The sequence below is a fragment of the Cupressus sempervirens genome, chromosome 9 (genome assembly GCF_028749045.1).
Source record: "Cupressus sempervirens isolate cs-2001-9-10 chromosome 9, ASM2874904v1, whole genome shotgun sequence".
NCBI classification, from domain to species: domain Eukaryota; kingdom Viridiplantae; phylum Streptophyta; class Pinopsida; order Cupressales; family Cupressaceae; genus Cupressus; species Cupressus sempervirens.
In genome coordinates this window covers 157,243,004-157,258,085 of record NC_143126.1, presented here as the reverse complement: position 1 = coordinate 157,258,085, position 15,082 = coordinate 157,243,004, and the positions used below count along the sequence as shown (strand labels likewise).

At 36.4% G+C, this 15,082-nt stretch overlaps 2 protein-coding genes across 2 annotated transcripts in view; one reads left to right on the top strand and one right to left on the bottom strand.

The window, feature by feature from the left end:
* LOC149537985 (Inositol monophosphatase family protein) overlaps window positions 1–15,082 on the top strand; it is a 79,571-nt gene that overhangs the window by 33,714 nt on the left and 30,775 nt on the right. The gene's annotated exons all lie outside the window — the stretch shown is intronic.
* LOC149537986 (uncharacterized) lies at window positions 7,060–7,640 on the bottom strand. The gene is made up of 2 exons (XM_089800192.1): window positions 7,581–7,640; window positions 7,060–7,476 (listed from the first exon to the last, which is right to left on the bottom strand). Exons 1-2 carry the CDS (start codon window positions 7,638–7,640, stop codon window positions 7,060–7,062), a joined length of 477 nt encoding a protein of 158 aa, XP_089656318.1.

The following is a 15,082-nucleotide window of genomic DNA, read 5'->3' as shown; positions in this document are numbered from 1 at the left end:
TGGAATCAAGTGTCGCTCTGTACTTACGAATGCAAGGCCCAATGGTCATACTCGTAGAAGCAGTGGCATCCGTAGGTTGAGTAGGGGATAATGGAGAGCGGAAACTAGAAGATCCTTGTTGGGTTAGTTGTGTCATTTCTTCTTGTTGCTTCTTTTTCAATTCTTTTTTCTCCATTTTTTCTTCTAGAAGAGTTTGCATGTCTCGCATAACATCTTGGGATACATCTTTGCATTTTTTAGCATCACGCCTAAGTATATGTGCTAGGTGATACTTCAATCTATTTATTCTTCCCCCATTATATACTATACCGCAATGCCAACATGTAACAACTCTCTTTTTGTGCCCCTTGATGGCATGTTTGCAAGCCCTATCCCTTGCTATTGCACTTGGGTCTGCATCAGAGTTAAATGCACGCCTAGTTCCACTTCCAAAAGGCTCACCCTGAGGCATTATGTCAATGTGTTTGCTACTATAATATGAATTTATTATAAATAGAAAAAAGTTAGCATCAAATCAGATTTTTAAACTTTAGGGCCTTCTTACTTTGTCATCAAGATAAATTAAAATAATTCTAAATTCTAAATAGTGGATAGTAGAAGTAGAGACTAAACAAATGTAAACAAAATGGGAAGTAAAAAATATGAATGTAAAATATATTACAAAAGAACACAAAGAAATGCAACTTGTTGCTTATTTCTTCAAATTTGCACATAGTCAAACAATGGAAATACAAGAAAGTTTCTACTTGTAGAAGCCTCTTCCAAATGCTTCCTTAAGCTCCTCTCAATCTACAAAGTTGCACAAACTATTAGCAATCGATACGGGAGAGCCAACCGGTTTGCTGATTTCTCTCTCAAAACTTCAATATTCTTCTCTAACTCTTTCCTCTCTATCACAAGCATAAGCAAATGGTGGAATAACTTTTTTAGGTCAAATAGATGTTATAACAACTGAAAAAAGGCAACTTAAATTAATAATTTTTTTTTTTGTACTTCCATGTTTTGGCCGCTGGTGAGAGTCTTGGGCTCGGGACTCGGCGAGTCCAAGTGGACTCTGCCAGGTCTCGGGCGAGTCCAAGTCCAGAGGCAAATTGCCTCGAAAAGGGTGACTTTGGCTCGGACTCGCAGAGTCCTGGTCAGACTTGCCGAGTCTTGTTACACTGCTTTAGAGAGCCAGAGTTAACTATATTACAACACATACACATGGGTATTATGTCAATGTTTTACAGGAGACAAGTATATGATGGTATTAGTGAGGATGAGTGTCAAATAGAGCCCCATGGATTACTAAAACATGCTTTATTCTATATCTTGTTGTAGGAAGAAACTATTGGTTTGAAAGTTTGTAAAATGACTAAACTCACACAGAATTTTGATAAGAAGACTTTCATCAAGCAATGGATTGGAAGCTTTAATATGTTTTACCTTTTTGAGTGATGATCACCATTGGAAAAAATTATGAGGCGGTAGTTTTTGAGAAGCATCAAGATAACAAGATAAACAAATACAAAAATATCTTCGATCCTTGACACAACTACGATCTTTGAAAATACAAAGTGTTATTGACATATATCATCGGTTTGAGAAAGAAGCAGAGACTAATGATGAAATAGAATATGAAGAAATGAAAGAAGTGACAAGAGACCAATAAAAATATGAGACATGTGAAAGCCACGGAGATTATTTCATGTAGAGCTCTCAGATGCCTAGTAAAAGAAGAGACAACGAAGTACAAGGATCCAGTCAATATTAAAGACTTTAGCATCCATGCCTTCTTGTAGGAAACGAGAATACTCGCACACACTTATCAGGCGGAGGAATAAATTGGGGAAACCCGATGAAAGACCAGGCCATTAAAAGAATAGATATCGTCTAAGAAGCAATCTTCTATTAAGACAACGATATGGGAGGACAACAATCTATGAGCAAAACCAATACCTATGTTAGTTCCAGTGACTGAGATAACATGATAGCAATGTTCATAAGCCAACGTCATTATTCATGAATTTGTTTTGTATCCAAGCGGCTATATATAATGGCCATTTTAATACGTTTCCGATAGAAGGACATAATGGACAAAGTAATGGATATAAATTATGGCGGACATAAAACACATCGATAATGCATGTTAGAAATGCTTGAGCGATGAAGTCCAAACTAATCATGATCAACTAGTTCAAGCGACTCAGAATATCATAGTTTCCGGGCGGAGAACACAGTGGCCTACAATGTTGATGGAACTTGACACCATCCTAGAATGTCAGTTAAGAGAAGAGTTTGATCGATCCTTTGATCAATGAAGCAATTGAAGAGTCGGTTAGTTCAACTCTTATTAGAGTGCTAGATGGATGGGTGTGAAGTTTTTCACGGGAAGAACATTCACGATTTTTTTTTTGGAAGAAATATTCATTATCAGGAGATTATGAGACTCTGTCTATCAATGAGTAAAATACCAACCTTTAGTTTGTTTAGAATGTCACTTTCAATATTGAAAAGAGATGTCACTTTATATAAACAAATATAAATAAGGGTTTGTATCATTTTAAAAGAATAAGATACATTCTAAGAGATATTCAAATAAGCAATTAGAAGAATATTTGTAAGGAGGAATAAGGAGCTTAAAGCATGTTTTTGTAATATGAATTCAAATATTTCATTTTAATAATAAATAAAAGGCCTTATTTTGTTTATTTTTATTGGAGGTGAAAGATTGCAAGTAAAATGTGATTTGTTCTTTATGATCAATAAATAGATTATTGAATTATTCCAACAGAGTTTTATTTTTGCATTGGATATTTTCCTGTATTCTTTGTTCGACACTCAGGATAGTGCAAAAAATACGTGTTTCCTTATTTTTGTCTAATTGGACTTCTAGCTAGAGAACTTGAAAACACTTTTGGACTAGTAGAGAATTGCATATAAGATTTGTCTTTTGCACAACTTAGGAGTAATTGATAATATTTGATGAAATATTGTCTGATAGAGTTGGTAGTAATCTTCATAATAATTGACTCTGTTGCCCAGATAAGCAGAAGCATTGGTCTTTTAATACAATTATTGGATTCATAGTTGAAGTCATAGATCTATATACTTCCTTCTTGCAAGCATCTAATCTAATTGATAAACATTATACAAACATTCAATCATTTCAAGCACTCATAATACTTTATTTGATCGAGTTTGATGACCTTGCTAGCCAAAGAACTCACAAAGTTAATTTTGCTATATAAAGGCTTTGAACCAGGTGATCAGGTTTGAAGTAAAGGTTCACTCGCCTAGAAGTAGCGAAGCTTGAAGTGCAGGGGAATCAAGAATCATTCCTGTTCGTTGGCCATAACTGATTGTGGAATCTTGGTGGAGAATCGATAAACTCTTGGATTTCCAATCTGTGGTTTTGGAAACCAACAATGTATTACCCAAGACTGTTGACTTGGACATGATCGTCGAGGATATAGCTAGAATTGACTTGGTAGATGTTGAGGAGGACGAGGAGGATGTGACAGCATCTGGGGCTAGTGGAACTGGTTTGGGTTCCAATGATGAGGATGTAGATATAGTTAGGGATGAAGCCATTAATCTCTCATTTTTTGATGACCCATTTGACCCTTGAAGGGCATTTGCATCTTTGATATTATGAGTCTATGATCATTGATAAACTATTAAACATTTGTCATTGATCATTATGTTTCAAACTTTATTATCTGTCAATCTGATGAACTTGTTTATGTTTTGAAATTTCATTTTGCAATTTAGTCATTCAATGTATGATTTTCTTTACAATCATGAACATAGATTAATGAGCGAGTATTTAATGTTTATTTTTGACATTTGACATTGACCAATGATCAAGTAACATTGATATATTCATACCATGAATTGACTTAGTAAGTTAGTTTTACAATTACGCACATTTCCCTTTATTTTTTTTGCATATGTATATTCTCATGAACCCACCCACGAACCCAAATGGGAAAAAAAGATTTTTTCCCAAACCCACGAACCCGAACCCCCAGCCTGAATTCATCCTTGAACCCGAATCGGCAACTTAGGCCTTATCCCATGTAGGATAGGGCTATTCTCAGTAGGCAATGAGTGGGGATTAGACTAGGTCCATGGTTGGGAAGTGAAGCCTCTATCAATGCTTTTCCTCTTCTCCAAATGCCTAGACTTGCACAGTACAGGCCAGTTCTTACTCCTCTTGATTTGGTGCGATCTTAACCTTGTTAGTGTTACTTCATTACCTTTCAGTTGCATTTTTATCCCAGCTTTAGTATCGGCTTTATACTCCATGCAGTTACATTCCTGTTCATATGAAATGGTAGTTAGAGATTTAGCAGTTAGATAGTATTTTACATTTCATGTGTAATATAGATATATCTTTTCCATCGAAATCATTCTTTCCAGTTCTTCAAAAGGTAGTTTAGATTGTTCAGTTGGTAGTTTTAAATCTCTTCATGAGAATGTAGTTATGAATTAGCAGTTAATCAATTACTTTCCGTTAATCCATAATCATGTGAAAGGTAGATCATTTCCTTCTAATCGGTAAAAAGAAAAAGTATCTTAAGGTTTTTAGCCCTTAGAAATTTTAGTTGTTACATACTAGGGAATTTGAACCGATAAACTATTGTAAGGAGGATTCTGCAATCACCCAAATTAGTCCATAAATACCACAATAACAAAATCATATAACGACTACCATCTAATACCGCTATTTCAAAATCAAATGACAATTACTATTAAAAACCACTACATAAAATTAGGGCATCACAAACCACTGTATTAATTAGGGCATCGATTACCATTGGATCATTTAGGGCTTCTGATACCATTATATCACTTAGGGCTTCCGATACCACTGATTCAATTAAGGCTTCCGATACCACTGATTCAATTAGGGCTCCAATACCACTTTATCATTTAGGGTTCTAATTACCACTGAATCAATTAGGGCTTCAAATACCACTGTATCATTCCTTTCCTTTCGATCATTTAACTGTAGCAATAACTCAAGGTTAGAAAATATGCTCATATTCGATATTCATATAAATGAAAAACAATCCATAAATTTATCTCTCGCATATAGGTGTAAAATATCTGTAACTATGAAATAACTCAACTAATCTTACCTTCATCTTGCATATACATCATAAAAGTAAAAATACTTGTTTCCAGTAACCAATTGAATGTATAGCTTATCTGTGTCTGTTGTACGTCTGACAATTTGGGGAAAGATGAAACATTGCCAGAGGCTTAACCACCCAACCTCGGACCATAACTTTATCCCTACACAATCTCTAACGAGAAAGACCCTCCCTACCTGGAATAGATAGGGAACATTTGTTATCTACTGAGCATTCTAGTATCACACTATTTGTCTTGACAGCAGGAGGTTACAATTAACAGGATCATGCATGAGCGATTAAGTGTTTCATTATTCAAATCTGATTTCATTGTTGATTCTTGCAGGTTAATTCTACCTCGTCACCTTCCATGGCTTCTATGCCTAGGTGAATCCCACGTGTCTGAAAGATTATGATCACCTTGTTATTATATACACCTTTTCACCATTCCATGGCTTCTTTGCTAGTGAATTCCTCGGTGTCCGCATGATTCTGATTTTGTTTTGCACCTCTTCACCAATTCTATGGCTTCTTTGCCGGGTGAATTCCTTGGTGTCAAAGTGTTCTGAATATGCTTGGAAAGTTTATTAAAGCATGCGTAATGATGTGGTTTCATATAATCAACTAAGTTTATTACAACTTCCAAAGGATTTCATAAATGACGTAAAACTCAGGAAAACTTGGTGAATGTTTTCATATACACCTCAGATTACAAACAGCTAGTACTATGGATCATAGTAACGTGAATCAGAATTGTATCGGAATCGGCACGGCCGAATCGAATCGTGAATCGGGGGTGAATCGCCGGTGAATCCAGAATGAATCGGCAAATTTGAAAAAACCCTTTAAATGTAAAGATTTTAACAATTTAAGACTTATTTCATGCACCCTTTATTGAATATAACTTAGAAACACTATAACATCATCAAATAGAATCTAACATACATAAACATGAAACATAAAATCCATCACATACGTAACTATGTTATCATTATGTACTAAAATGTAAATTGTATGCTAGCTGAAATAAATAAAAATCAAATGATCATAATGATTCAAATCATAGAATCAGTAAGATGAAATCATGAAGATCTATAAGACATCAAATCATAAATGTATGTATAAATCTAAGATGAAGATCCATGAAAGTTTGAAACATATGTCTATCAGTGATTTAGTATCACTATCAATATCTATACAGTGTAAACAAAATATAAAAACAAGGCTCCAACTCAAGCCTCATCATCCTCATCATCATCCTCTAGCTCTGCTGCAGCCTCAACCTCGGCCTCTGAGTATCCAGTTTGCCTATGAGAAAGGCGTGTAAGGTAGGTCCTAGAGGACCGTCGAGCCATGTCCCGTGCCTGGGCAATGGGCTCATGAATAATGTCGCTAGGGCCTGTGTCTGTGCGTGCGCGTGTGCGTCTACCAATGCCTGAACGTGCTCTAGCTGCCTCCTCTGCCTTGGCCACAGCTTCAGCCTCTACATCCACCTGGTCAACCCACGCGCGGTCTTCCTCAGTGAAGACTGGGTCCACGGTCTCTATGATCCACTCTGATTCTGGATCGATCTCCTCTAGAATGATCGGAGAGGAGTCAGCGCCCAAAATCTGTCTGATCCTAAGACGAAGGTTGTAATGAACAAAGACAAGATCATTCAACCTCTGCACTGTCAACCTGTTTCTCCTCTTCGAGTGGATGTGCTCGAACATGGACCAACTGCGCTCACATCCAGAAGCGCTGCTCGGCTGACTCAGAATGCAGATGGCAATTTTTTGAAAGTTTGGGGTTGTGGCCCCAAACATTTGCCACCATCTATTTGAAATAAGGAAAAAACAAAAACAATTAGTCTCATTTACAGATTACAACTCTAAAATTAATGCATTATATAATCAACTTTAAGTTTAGAATCTAGATTCATGAACATTGAATATATTATTTAATTTTTACCTGGCTGTAGTGTTGTCTGAGCATTTATGGCCATCCTGCTAGAGAAAAGTGGCCCCTCCTTATTGTTGAACTGGTCTAGCTCAACAATCGCAGCAACGCTATTTTCATCGCTACTCAATCTCTGAATCACTGTGTATAAGCCAGTGAGAACCTTCGCATCCGCCTTGAACTCAGGATGGAAATGAAATGCCGGATTCAGATAGTAAGCTGCTGCGTGGATGGGTCGATGGAGCTGATTCTGCCATCTCCTATCGATGATGTCCCAAATAGGGCCATACCTCTCCTGCACTCCTGCATATTGGGCTCTGATGGCCTCCTTGGCCCTATCCATGCCCTCATAAATGTAGCCCATAGAGGGCTTCTCCCCATCAGCAGTTCGTAGCAAAGCTACAAGGGGCTCAGTGACCTACATATAAAGTAAAACAAAAAATTTGAGTCAAAACTTAAATATAAAATAATATAACTTAAAGTAAAAGCAAAATACTAAATGTTAAATTGCAATAAATTTACCTTAAGGATTTCTCTAGCGGGTTTCCAAAAACCATCCTCATCAAATATGCAATCCGCCATCTAACCCTACAGTGGTCGTAGCATAGGAAGAGCAAATCCACTCCTGCCCAACAAAAATGCTCCTCAATCCATCCCTTGATGTCAACAAGGACTGCAAGGTGATGAAATTCGAGGCAAACCTCGTGATACCTGGGCGAGCTAACTCCTTGCCTTTTGTGTACTTCCTCATTGTGCTAAGGACAAATGCATGATTATAAATGAATTTGCATATGTTTTTTGCCCTTTCCACACATGACTTGACAAACTCAAGTTTGCCAATTTCCTCCAACATGAGGTCAATGCAGTGTGCTGCACAAGGGGACCAAAATATGGTGGGGTGCCTCTCCATCAAAAGTTTACCTACAACAATTTTAAGTCAATTAGAAACTCAAATTTCAAAATTCAAATAAATTTATTTTCAAAACTTGCAAAGTTAAAAGTTTACCTACTGCAACATAATTTGCTGCATTATCCGTCACCACCTGGATCACATTTTGTTCTCCCACCTCTGCTATAACTTCCTCAATAGCCTCACATAAATATGTGGCATTTTTCACATGTGCGGAAGCATCAATGGATTTTATGAACATGGTATATTCTACAAGTAACAAAACAACGAATTATAATATTAAATGGATTATTAACGAATTAGCATTCAACAAATCAAAATTTACAATGTATGTAGGAAAGTAGAATGATCAATCACCTCCACAGGATACAAGAAAATTGAGGAGTGTTCTATTCCTCCTATCGGTCCAACCATCAATCATGATGGTGCAACCCTTTGCAATCCATTCCTTTCAGTTCTCCTCGAGGTCAACCCTCATGTCCTCTACCATCTCATCCAGGAGGTATCCGCTCAACTCAGCCTCAGTTGGGGCTTTAAACTCCGAACCACAAATAGCAACCACATCTATCATATTCTGCCAATAAGGAGCCCTATCACAAATAAAAGTTTAGATGTCAAAGACTCAAATTATAAAACAAGTAGATATAATTAAAGTTTTACTTTTACTTTTAATTTTAGCTTTAAAGAAAACAAAGAAAAAAGAATCAATTACCTGGCTGCAATAAATGGAATGTTGCAAAAGTACCAAAATTTGCATATCTCCTTTCTGATAGCATCGTGAATCTCCTTGTTCAAACCCATGCCCTCAAGCGTGGGTTGGGAACCAGGAGTAGTGCGGGGCACAAAGTAACTATCCATTCTGTTTTTCTGCACTCTAGGCTGCAATAGGTTGGTGTGGGACTCTGTCTTAGTATGTGACCGACTAGCACTAGCACTAGCACGAGTAGAAGAATTAGGATAAAAAGGAGGCCTAGAAGAACCCTCTCCAACACAACCTACGGATGCAGAAGCTGATGCAGATGCAGATGTGGATGCGACTACAGATGCGGGAACATGGGAGCCAATACCCCTTAACCCTTCAACTTGCATTTTCCTATTTGCTTTGTCTTTTTCAATTTTTTCTAATGCCATTAAGCAAGTGCGTTTTGCCTCAGGAGTTTGGTGAGTGCAAATTGTAACATCATGTCCAAGTATAGCAGCAATGTGGAATTTCAATCTATAAATACGCCTGGAAGTTATTTTTTCTTTACAAAACATGCATTTTGTTTGATATATGGTTCTTCCAGGAAACTCTTCATTATATTTCCAACATTCATCTTTTTTACCCATTGGAATTTGCAAAAAATGAGAGCAAAGGCTGCTGCAATAAATTTTTTTATGTAAAATATCAAAGTTTGAAGCTAATAAAAATTAGAAAACAACAAACCCTAGCTTGCAACTTAGTAAAAATAAAGAACATTCAAGATTTACACTAAAATTCTTGACAACTATAGAAATTTAACAAAAAACGCATAATACACTAAAAATTTAACAAAAAATGCATAATACACTAACATGCAAGAAAAAAAAAGCACTTACCTCTTGCAAATGAGTTGAGGAGTGTTGATATTGGCTCCTTAATGCTCCCAAAGCAATTGATGGGCTCCCCAAATGGCCTGCTGATCTCTTTGGTGCTCCTCCTTCTTGCCGGTTGAAAACCTATGGCTTTTCTTTTCTCTTCTTCTCTCTCACTTTTCCTCTCTTCTACTCATGCTTCACAAATAGAAGGCCCTTTAGGGTTATAACAAAGAGAATAGGTCAAAAACAAAGTGAAAAAAACAAGTGATTTTAAAAAAAATTTTCAACTTCCCTTTTTACATGCTGCGGGCGATTCATAGCCAATTTTTAAAGGCGATTTTGGCGATTTTTACATGAATCGCCTGAATCGGCGATTTAGGCAATTCATGGCCCAGAAATCGGCGATGCCGATTCATGATTCAAAAAAAATCGCGCAGGATGAATCGGGTCGCGGAATCGCCGATTCAGGCGATTTCTGGACGATTCTCGTTACTATCCTATGGATTGATCTCTACTTAATAGGCTTAGCCGGTTGTGGGTGGATATCTAATCGGAAAGAGAAAGAAAAAGATTTGGAAATCATATGTAAATTATTCTCTACCTATCTTTATGTATCAGCTAAGTTAGATATTGAATTCTGTAAGATCGATTTATATTTTGCATTGTTTCTATGGTATTCAATCTTGCAATTAGAATAATCATTCTAGTCGGTTTATCTTGGAATACATAAACAAGAAAATCATTATTAGAAATCGTGACCTGAGATTTGATTGTATCTTTTGCTCTAGTTGGGCCTCTTGTCCTCCCGCAAATCTGAGGCTGATTCCGGACTTCAATTCATGAGCAATAATATATTGGAAGAACGATAGGGATTCAGGGTATGAGAAAGGAAGGTATTCGGCTGAGAGCTCAAATGCAGACGTATAGGTTTTGGAGAGAACAGGAGATGGAAGGAGTATGTCCGCCTAGTTCGATCTTGGTTCCTAAATAACTTAGCCGAGACTCCTCGACTTCCATCAGTTTTCAAGATGACTATTCAGATGCAATAAGAATTTGAAAAGGAGAGAAATAAAGAGGGAAAGAAAATAAGGAGTTGAAGAGTTTATTTTATTATTATAATATGCTCTTATATATGTTCACATAAGTATATCGATGAGGTGACATCATTAGATTATATTATTATAATTTATTGGTGTCATTTCATTTTTATATTTATGTGTTCGTATTTAAGTGTTTATTATAATGATAAAATAAGGAAATTCAATAATAAATCTCTAAAGGTATGTATTATATTCTAACTCAATTATTTTATGTTTCTCAATTTATTTATTTAAATAGCTCATGTGGGCCCACAAATGTATCTTGTTTCAAGTTGCCAGGTCCTCAACCCATCTGCTCAGCGATGGTGATGCTCCTTGCCTAATTCTTTTCTGACAATGCTTCCACCCCTTCGATGTGTTTCTTGTAAGGAAATTCCCTGTAGTTACATTATATTATCATCGTAATTAATCATAATGGTTAACCATGTTCTCAATTCCATGAATTTGTGACAAATGATCAACTAGCTTGTTATCTTAATTTTGAAATTATAATGACTAACCATCACAGGATTATAACCAAATTAACTGTCAACTGACTTCATGTGAACCTTAACGGCTATATTTTAAATTAGGTCAAAAATTGGGATGTAACAGTTCAGTTGGTAGTTTTAAATCTCTTCATGAGAATGTAGTTATGAATTAGCAGTTAATCAATTACTTTCTGTTAATCCATAATCATGTGAAAGGTAGATCGATTCCTTCTAATCGGTAAAAAGAAAAAGTATCTTAAGGTTTTCAGCCCTTAGAAATTTTAGTTGTTACATACCTTAATTTGAAATAAATTTCATGATGCCTTCGACACTTGAGTCGAGATGAGACAAAATTATAGATGCAAGTAAAAAAAGCTTAGCTCCAAGATGAGACGAAAATTTCATAGGTAGAAAATCAAGTTACAACCCAAGATGAGATAATTTTCATGGGTAGTAAAATATGTCTCAACCCAAGATGAAACAAAATTACATGGGTAGTAAAATATGTCTCAACTCCAATTTTTTTTAATACATAGCCAAATTTAGCTCCTCTTATAGCATCAACCCCTATCTAAGTCACAAGGTTCGAATTTGAATTCGAGTTCGATGACTATAAAATTCGAATGAAGTTTGGCAAGATTAAAAATTCAGAAAAAAATTGAATTAAATTCGCCTTATATGATTTTAATTATTTTTAAATATATGTAATATTTCCCATAAATGATCAAAATAGTTAAAATTGCTTAATAGATTTAAAAACTTTAAAAACATGATGACACATTTATAAAGTATAAAACATAAGAAACATGCATTTATAAAGCATAAAACAAAAATTTCATTTCACATTAAGTATAAACTTAATAGATTGATTAAATGTATATCTAATGACCTATTTTGACATTTTAGCATTTAAAGAATCAATTATATTACTTAAAAAATAATATATTAATACGTTTAAAACATTTCATTTATACTTAATAAATTTAATAAAACAAAAACTTCATTTAAAATGAATAAATACAATATATGCATTATTACATTATAATGAAATAAACCTAATAAATACATAATTACATTATATTATTAAATAAATTTAACAAAGACTATTACATTACAATGAAATAAATTTCACAAAGACTATTGCATTATATTATTACATTACATTGAAATAAATTTCACAAAGACATTTGACGAAAGACCACGCTAGGATGAATATGCAGACGTGGGAGATGGCAAAGGAAAATTGCAACACAAGGAAAATTGTAGATGACAGTATGTTGGAGCTGGAAATTTTGCCTGTGCACACTGCGTCGTTATAGGATTTTAGGAATCTCTATTAAAACCTTTGTTTTTAGTAATCTATGCATTTGGGAGCCAAAAAATGGGTTGAAAACTCAAAAAAGTTGATATCAAATGGCCAATTTAGTAGTTTCTAAATGTTTACAGCAATTAAAAAAAGTCGCAATTTTTGTAGGCAAAAATTAGCGAGTTTCGTTGAATATTTTAGGAAAAATTAATATTCGGCATAATCTGAATCTCATGCTTGGGATTCGCTGAATCCTGTGACTTAGCTATTACAATAATAGATAAGACGTCTATTATTAGTTAATGGTTATCTTGTAAATATCTTTAGCTTTAGTTTGCTTTCATTTTTTGCTTTCTCTGGAATAGAATGTTTCTATTCTTTACGATCGTTTCCTAAGGAAACATCATCTCTTCCTTTTGTATAAATTGACCTTTCGGTCTCTGTTATTAATAAGCAAGTATTTACCAATTACCTTGTAATATGGTATCAGAGCTAAATACTTCAATTTTTCCGGAAAAATTTATTATTTCTTCTTGAAATTATTTGTTTAAATTTTTCCAAAATTATTTCAGCTAATTTCTCCAAAACCCACCTGGGGTTTTTCTGCTTGGAGAAATTCTCGAATTACGGGTCTACAAATCGCATGGAAATCATGGCCATTTTTTGGAGACTCGCGTTTTTGGGGTGAAAATCTGCATGTTTCTATATCAAATCTTCATGCTCTTAGCCGTCTCAATCTGTCATCGTGCTCTGGGAAGCAGATTCGACCATTTTTCATCAAGAAATCTGAAGTTTTTTCAAGCTTTTTTCAGTTAGGGCCGTTTTTTTTCGAAACCCTAATTTTTGGGGTCGAATTTTTTTTTTTTTTTTTGTAGATTCTTGGTGGGTTTTTCGAGAGCTCAACTGGGTTGTTCGTTTTTTTGGGTGCCTCGATTTTTGTGCCTCGATTTTCGAGCCAGCGGATTCAGAAAACAACAGCAGATTCCTTCTGGGTTTTTCGAGCTCTCTTTTGGGTCATTCTTTGATTCTTCTGGGTCTTCCGTATTTTTGCCTCGAAGAACGTGCTTTCACAGATTTTCACAGTTTTTCATTGAAAAACGTGCCATGGCATCTCTGACAAATATTCTGCTCAAGCATAATTCCAAATTCAATGGTCGCAATTATGGAACCTGGAAGCAGCGCATCATCGCAATCTTCGAATATCGAAAAACCGATCAACTTGTTCTGGGTGTTAAGCAGTGTCCGACTTCTCCGGGTCCTGATCAAGATACATGGGATTTGAACAATCGAGAGGCAGTAATGCTTCTCAAACTCTCCGTAGCTGATGACCAGCTTTCTCAGATTCCATCCGGCAAGACAACGGCCGAAATCTGGACACATCTAAAAGGTCTTCATGAGACTTCCGACAAGAGCAGAGCCTTCTTTCTGAAAAACACTCTGTTTTCTATTGTCATGGATGAGCGCACCTCGCTCCAGGCACACCTGAATCGGATTCAGGAAATCCGTGATCAGTTACTTGCCATCGGTCGCAAGATGGAGGAAGAGGATATTGTGGTAATCACTCTTCGGAGTTTACCAAATTCCTATGAGCATTTTATCGAGACTCTCAACATCACATCTACTGGTGTTGATCTAAAGTTCACTGATCTCTGCACCCTGCTACTTCAGCAAGATCGGTGGAAACAACAGTTCGGTAGCAGTTTCAGTTCCACCTCCACTGAGCAAGCCTTTGTTGCGAAATCCTTTCAAAAGGATAAGGGCAAGTTTCAGCAACCATCTCAGCAGAAGCCTTCTGCTCCAGCATTCGATGGTACCAAAAAGAAGAACATTCAATGCAACTATTGCCACAAGTATGGTCACATGAAGGTTGCATGTCGGAAATGCTTAGCTGCCCAGTCTAAGCAATCGGGTTCGCAACCCAAAGCGAACAGTGCAGAGCACACTGAGCAGGTGGAATCTGCCTTTTATGCCTTCATGGCTAAAAGACCCGCAGATCATGTACAGTCATCTGCCTGGTACATTGATTCAGGTGCCTCTCTACATTTCACTCACCGCAGAGACTGGTTTACTGACTACCAGCCTTATTCAGATTCTGTTATCTTTGGTGGTGGAGAAGAGTACACGGTTGTTGGTAAAGGCAACATTCAAATTCAGTCTGTTGGGAGGAAGCTCATATTCCTTGATGTGTACTACGTTCCAGGGATGGAACTAAATCTACTCTCGGTCAGTCAGTTGCTGCGACATTCTCCACACTTGGCAGTCACCTTCAGTTCACATCAGTGCACCATCACTGATCGAGCGACTAAGTCTACTATTGCAGTTGGTCTTGAGGATCATGGTCTTTTCAGACTTACTGATTCTGGTGATTCTCAGGACTTAGCTATGGCTGCTCGGCGATCTTCCATCAGCACACTTTGGCTTCATCTCCTAGACTTAGCCAAAATTTGCAAAACCACTCCCACTTCGACGCTTCAACAATTCTCTCAATTCTTAAACCAAACATAACCTTCTACAACCTAGCTTAGTGTTGAACCTTTTCAAATTTTCAGACCCATACCCAAACATAGCCTCTTGCACCCAGATTGTTGCTAGATTTTCTCCATCACCTAAGCCTACCGGAAAAAGAGGGGGTCCTCATTTGCAATGGGGTGGTGGCCTGGAAACCTTACAACACTTCCATA